The 7,181-nt window shown below is 32.4% G+C and overlaps 1 protein-coding gene across 1 annotated transcript in view; it reads left to right on the forward strand.

Annotated features, from left to right (window-relative positions):
• The window catches only part of LOC106461637 (protocadherin Fat 4-like), a gene marked incomplete at its 3' end in the record, with an annotated part of 101,360 nt that overhangs the window by 85,668 nt on the left and 8,511 nt on the right, over positions 1–7,181 (forward strand). Inside the window, exons 35-40 of the mRNA XM_013921475.1 lie at positions 1,177–1,299; positions 1,749–1,929; positions 2,456–2,574; positions 2,699–2,902; positions 3,410–3,508; positions 6,661–6,777. Coding sequence (XP_013776929.1) covers positions 1,177–1,299; positions 1,749–1,929; positions 2,456–2,574; positions 2,699–2,902; positions 3,410–3,508; positions 6,661–6,777 — 843 coding nt within the window. The remainder of the gene's footprint in view (positions 1–1,176; positions 1,300–1,748; positions 1,930–2,455; positions 2,575–2,698; positions 2,903–3,409; positions 3,509–6,660; positions 6,778–7,181) is intronic.

Raw genomic sequence — 7,181 nt, forward strand, 5'->3', positions numbered from 1 at the left:
TATTTTGTCATCTCCTGCAAGTGGCCCTTGATGAGAAAGTGGACTTTTGTATATTTTAATGTTATGCTCAAATCTGCTTCTTTATAAAACCGTATAGAATTGAACATGTGAAAAAAATTGGTTCTGGAAGAAATATTCCTACATGGTGAAATGTGTGACCCTGAAATTTATTAATTGTGATGACAAAAAATCGGAGGGTCAAGGGCAAGTCCATAAAGGTATAACATTTCATCAAAAAATCTTTATAATGTATTTTTACAAATTGTTAAAAACCTTTTAGCGAAGGTGAAAAACATTAAGACAAGCATATTATGGCACCATCTGTTGGTTTATGAAAATATTTAAGTTGCGTATTTCACACAGACAGACATTGGTGTTTATATATATACGTGATAATTTCTAAAAATGCCATTATTTGTACAGTTAAAGTAGTAACATAACCCAATACACAAAGAAATTACTTTTTAAAACCTAAAACATTTGCCATTTCAAAAGTAACCGACTCGTAATAATAAGTCGTCTTATTGTAATTGTGTTTGTGGAGATTCTAGATCTTTTTTATTATTTTGCCACATCTCTTCATATATCAGTATATTTTGTTGAGTTTCCTAAACGATTAATAAGTTTCCTTTTCGTGCACTGGTTATCAGTTACTGGTGAGTTGTTCTAAACAATAAATTTTGGTTATCCAACAGACCATCAATAGGTTAATCGAGGTGTATTTGTTGATTCTTAACGAAAGCCTCATGTAAGGTATCTAAACGTACGAACTTCTACATGGAGTCAAAAATGAATGATTTATTGGTATTAACTCTAACTTACAGAATTTTCAAACAGCAAAAAGAATTGAAGGAAGAGTATCTTAAAACTATGGTAATTGCCATTTTGTTCCTAATATGTTCAAATGCGAATTCTTACTTACAAATTACAGTATCATAATAAATGGATTACAGAATAATTTTGTGGGCTTTAGCGTTGCGTTACAGTAAGGTTTAATAGTATTCTAATGTTAAACTTATATTCCAGTAATTGATTTACTTTAGAGAATTACAATATGATAAAAGTGGGTGTAAGCTACCAAAAGCACATTATAGACGTCCACTGAATTTTCCTTAAATTGAATACAAATTATTACGATTATATTTAGACATAATTGTGATTTTCATTTCGTTCAAGGCGGTTTTATCTATAAGAAAGGAGCTTGACAGAGAGAACTATGATGTCCAGGATTTTGCTACTCATCTTGTTAAGGTTGCAGCAAAAGACATGGGTATACCTTCCCGCACAGGAACGGCCCAGGTAAACGCAAAAAAAGGGGCATGATAAGTCTGTAAAAGTATAATTAAAATAAAACTCAGTGAAGGTTTCCCTTACGTTGTTTTAGTCTTTCGAAACAACTATACTTGTAGATTCTTTTTACTTTTAGTTTTCTGTTTGCTTTTGACTTCACTATGCTCCCGTAGACCAAAGGATATATGTTGTGTTCTTTTAAAATTTTAAACATATGTATAATGGTATTTGCATTTTAGAGCCTTTATTATGTTTTATTTGAGGCTCTATTGCCAAATATTTGAACAGGAACGCAGTGGATTCTACTCATATTAATATTAATTTAGTTCTTCCGTTTTATTTTGTATGTATTGTGGTGTTGATCCTTTTTAAGATCTTTTGGAAGTTCTGTTCCATAATTATCTAGTGATAATAATTATGTAGGAGCACATGTTAATTCCTATAAGTGTCTATTCTAGGTCGTTGTATTAATACAGGACATTAATGACAACCCACCTCAATTCGAGAAAGAAGTTTATTACCAGTTCTTATCTGAGAGTGTTCCTGTTGGCACTGTGTTTGAAACCGTGAAGGCTACAGACGCAGATACAGCTAACAACACCAACTTAAAGTATTCGTTTGCTCAGAAGCACAAACACAGTGAGTTGAGAAGATAGAGTGCATAATTAACTTTTGTTTGTGACTTATGTGTTATGCATTATTTTAATAAAGTGTGGTTTCACAACATGTTAGAATAATCAAAATATAAAAAGAAAGGTGTCACAGAAGGTTTCCAATGTTTACGCCTATATTTTTTTAACTGCTGTTCCGTTTTCATCTGTTATCGCAATCAAGTACACAACTGTTAACTGTAATACTTTGAATAGCACATTAAGACTTTGTACAACAAAAACAATTGGTTATCCTTTGGAAGCTGATATTTGATGTACTCAAGCGGGATATATATTCCAATTCTCCCCTTACTGAAGTTTAAGTAGGTTAGAAGTATATCAAATAAAAAATATTACAGCAATCGGGAAAAGTTTGAGAAGCAAAATTCAAATACATAAAACATAGTCGATAGAAATTGTTATGATGTCACCCAGAAAAGAACAGTAGTAATTTATATTTTTATTTGTCTTAAAGCGTGCCTCTACGAAACATATTCCATTTTATTTTACTATAGTACCTTTTGAGATTGACCCTGCTTCCGGCACTATTAACATCACGCGACAGCTGGATGTTTCTGAAGCACAAGAATACACACTTACATTAGAAGTTTTTGATGGTCAATGGAAAGGAATAGTAAGTATAATTTATAACTGTTCATTAGGCTACCCCAGGATATAGCTAAGCATGCGGTATGATGTTTCTACTTTGAAATTATTAAAACTTGTTTCTTATATATTATAATTTGTATTCTTCGTAGGCTGTTCTGAAAGTTATTGTCAGTGAAGCAGAAGAGCGAGACCCAAGGTTTAATCAACATCATTATAATTTTGCCGTTCTGGAGAATACAGCTGGAGCATTGGTTGGTCAAGTGAAGTTGAAGCCCAGAAAACATCGTCTCAACACCGAAACTGTTTACATCATTGTCAACTCTGATGTCAAAAAGTTGTTTAGCATCACCGAGGTTTACTGCTTTTTACTTTTATTGTTGTAAATAAAAATGTAGGAATGATAAGCCCTTATTTTGTATTTATAGTAAAATATGTTTTTATTTCACAAAATAATGTAGATTTCATTCTAAATATCTTAGCGGCTATGTAAATCATCATGGACCAGAGTGTGAAACACTGTTTTATTTTTCAAAATCAACATTTTCTTAGTAAATATTATTTTTATTTTACAAAGCATTTATTTAAACCTATATTGTGTATTAAAGAATATTGAACGAATACTTACATATACCTAATACCCAGATTAAGCTGTAAAAGGCAAACATTGGCCAAAAGTTTTCTTAAGATCTAAGTAAAATTAATATTGATTATAATAATTCTCCGTGCAACTAAATCTTTCTACCTACTGTGAAATACAGCTATTAAAGTTCCTGCAACTTATATAATTATATTTATTGAAGACATTGTTCGTTTCGTATTATAACCTAACAAAATTGCTGGTTGCCCTTTTTCACTTGTAGGATGGCCACATCTTCACCAAAGTTGGGCTAGACAGGGAGACACGAAGTAAACATACATTTACTGTGATGCTAGAAGAAAGGAGACCCTCTTCCAAAGTGGTAAGTTCAAAATCTAGAAGGGACATATTAGAAATGCCTTGACCACCTAGTTCTAATATATTGTTTGGTCAGTGGCTGAAACAAGGAGTGCGTTAAGTTACTGATTAGCTCACACTTGCTCTCCGTGAGAACAACAATTAATCGATCGCTCACATAATCTAATTAAAAGTGTTATTGAGAACAACTAAGTAAATTTAATTTATGATCTCAATACGCAATATAAGATAGCAGCTGCCAAAGAATCCACCATGTTAACTCATGGCATTGAAAACTACATTACATTGTATTTTGGCTACTGAAGCAGAAGTGATAAGATTCATTAAATGTTTTATTCGATTTAATTTTTTGTTTCTTATTGAGGTTATTATTTTCGTCGTTAACAGACAAATGTATATTGATAATGGTTTTGTTTTATCACAAGTAATGACAAGATAATAACTAATGTCAGTCTGTGTTAGTATGCCGAGATTTAGGTCAAACAATCGTTTCCGGCACCTTGTATTCTCTTATTTACATGATCTAATCTTGATACTTTTTTATTGCTCTTAATATATTTTCTTTCAAGCCAAATAATAGTCTCTGTCGTTTTGAATATTTGTTCAGTGATCCCACAGAGCAGGTCGTTAAGTTACCCGAGCAGTGCCCTCTTTAAGGGTGAAAATTCTGGCCGTGAGCTGATCCATAAGTTAGGCCTAAATTCTTTAAAAGTGTTATAAAGCAATGGAAAATAAATAGCATACCGTCAAAGTCCTTTATTTTTATATGTGAGTTTTGTAAAGAGTATTTCGTTAATTTTGGTCCGGTCGTGGCCTAACATTTAACGTTCTAGGATGAATCTTATGATTCGCGACCCGTTGCCGCATAAACGCATTGCGCCTATTGGGGCCAAAGATGCACTATAAGAGTGACAATCACATCCCATTATTTGGTCAAATTAGAGTAGCCCAAGAGTGGACGTAGGATTTGTTTACTACCTATTCCTCTTCAGTTCATAATTATGTACAGATAGTCCTTTTCTGTGGCTTCGCGCGAAAATTCTGAAATAAGTTAACAGTCTTTAAATTTGATATGAAATTACTGTGTGATTATTTTAGTTTGTCGTGTATTAACATTCCACATATATATCATGAAGTTAGTTTAATTGAAAAACTAAGTAAATTGTTGCACAATTATTTACATCAAAATTATTATATTGAGTCGTCAGGTTTTGTTGCTGGGGTTAGATTTTCAACTGTAAAACAAAACAAAAACTATTGTGAACATTATTAAACATATTTTCGTCTTCAAAAGGGTTGAGCGATTTTTTTTATGCTTATGTCAGTAACCATGTTATTCTGCCTCCTATTATTAGTATCAGAAAATTATTAATACTTTGTGATTAGTCCCTCAGTTCCCATTCATCTTCTTATTATACCAAACCTAAAAGAATTAGAGTTATCTCTTTGCCTATCTAATTTCCTCCTTGGAAAGAATGGGATTTCGTGGTGTATAAACGCATCTCCTTTCCTTCCATAAAACTACCATCGGTTGTACAAAGGTAGAAATAGAGGTAGAGGTAGAAATATGTTATAGTCTCTAAAAATTGAACATATTCTACAAAAGCAATATTGTACATTTTTGCACAGCCTTAGAACTAGCCATTTTGCAGGTTCAGGCTAATTTTCTAGGTTATAACTTTAAACCTTAGAAAGATTAACGAGAACGTAGAACTACATATTATATCATATACAATATTGTACATTCATGCATAGGTTAAGCGCTAGGTAGTTTGCAGCCCTAAGCAAATTTTAAAGCTTTCGCTCCCCTTACAAAAAAAAGAAGAAAAACGTAAAACTACAAATTTAACCAAGTTCATCTATTTTCCTTTGTTTGTTGAAGGCTCAGGAAATGTGACAGTAACAGCTAGCACGTGATTATCTTTCTTTCACTGAGGTGAAATGCTTACTTCAACTTCAAGTTTTGTGTTCTTTAGTATTCGATCACAATTGTTGCCAGCCCAGTCAGTTTTGTTTTGCCATATGTTGTTTCATAAAATGATGAAATATGGTGAAATAATCAATAACTTCGGAAAATTCCCATTTCCAAGTGTGTAAGCGACTCATGAGTTCCACAAAGAGTAATATTTTGAATTATTTGACACTTTAGCAAAACAATAAAGTTTTTAAGTGAAAATTTCTAATGCTCTTACACTTGGTTACGCAGATTTTAATTGTTTGGTTCATTTTCAGTCAAGATTCTAATTCTCTCCACTGTCGAAATTCTCCCAAATGATCTATTGACTTTTTATGTCGACTTAAAATCTCTGACAGTTTTTTTCCATTGATTTGTTACGTTTGACGACAGTGAAAAATTAGCTATGTTGGAAATCTTGCACTAAAAGTAAAACAGTGAATCGTGAGTGATAGAATATTGCAACCCATTAAATTGGTACTTCTTTTCTACTGACAAGACTTTGTGGTCGTACCTTCTCAGCAAACGTGCTCAACTAGAAAAACTATAACAAGGGAGGTAATATTGTAAATTTAAAGCGACCTTAGCAAATTGTTTTAATTTTGAGGCCCGACATGGCCATGTGGTTAGAGCGCTCGACTAGCAATCTGTGGGTTGCGGGTTCGAATCCCCGTCACATGCTCGCCCTTTCAGCCGTGTGACGGTCAATCCCACTATTCGTTGGTAAAAGAGTAGCCCAAGAGTTGGCGGTGGGTGGTGATGACTAGATGCCTTCCCTCTATTCTTCCACTGCTAAATTAGGGACGGCTAGCGTATATAGCTCTCGTGTAGCTTTGCGCGAAATTCAAAAAAGAAACAAAAACAATTAATTTTGCAGTGCCACCCTAGCGGTTGTTTACTTAGTCCATAACACCGGCCCTATTTTTAGCTTTATTTTTGCAAAATACTTAAAATTGTGCAGACAAAAATCAGCTTTTTAAAATTATATTGAATATTCTAACTTATTCATTAATGTTTATAAGTCTCGTGAGATTATTTTAGTTTTGTAAAATAACTTTCTCTCAAGCCAGTTGTGATTTAAACGTTCAATAAACCATATTTTTTTAATTACCATTTTCTTTTAAAGCATTCTCTTTTGATAAATATGAAGTTTTTGGCTTGTTTGGAAGTTATATGTTTTCTAGCTCTATATTATTTTATAGAGTATTAGTGAGGTATCTGTGGAGGTATTGGATGTCAACGATCAAATTCCGACCTTTCTACAATCATATCAAGGCTCTATCAAAGAAAATGTGCCTTCAGGAACACCAGTGAATATAGTAAGTATATTAATAAACTTCTGTTAATTTCCTATGAACAGATAAGCCTCTTTAACACTTTTTAATGAGTTACTCATTACATCAATCAGTTTATTTTTAAACATAAGAGTTTAATGTTTATTTGACTGAACGTTAATTTTCTTTTGTGGTCATGTAGTCATTGGTTGCTTCTACACATTAAATATTCTACACAAAACAATATATACATAATCTTCAGTAGGTATAGTCATATTAGAGATTTTGTTTCTAACTTTTGTAAAACCAAAATATATTTCTAATTAATCTTTTACGGTCTTACGACAGGTGATGCTAAAAACAAATCAAACGACATTCATTCTTATAATTAGTAGAAATGTGATTATAAACAAGATTACGACACTTATGATAAACAACATTGTTTATTG

Source organism: Limulus polyphemus, unplaced genomic scaffold (genome assembly GCF_000517525.1).
Source record: "Limulus polyphemus unplaced genomic scaffold, Limulus_polyphemus-2.1.2 Scaffold1002, whole genome shotgun sequence".
Lineage (NCBI taxonomy): Eukaryota > Metazoa > Arthropoda > Merostomata > Xiphosura > Limulidae > Limulus > Limulus polyphemus.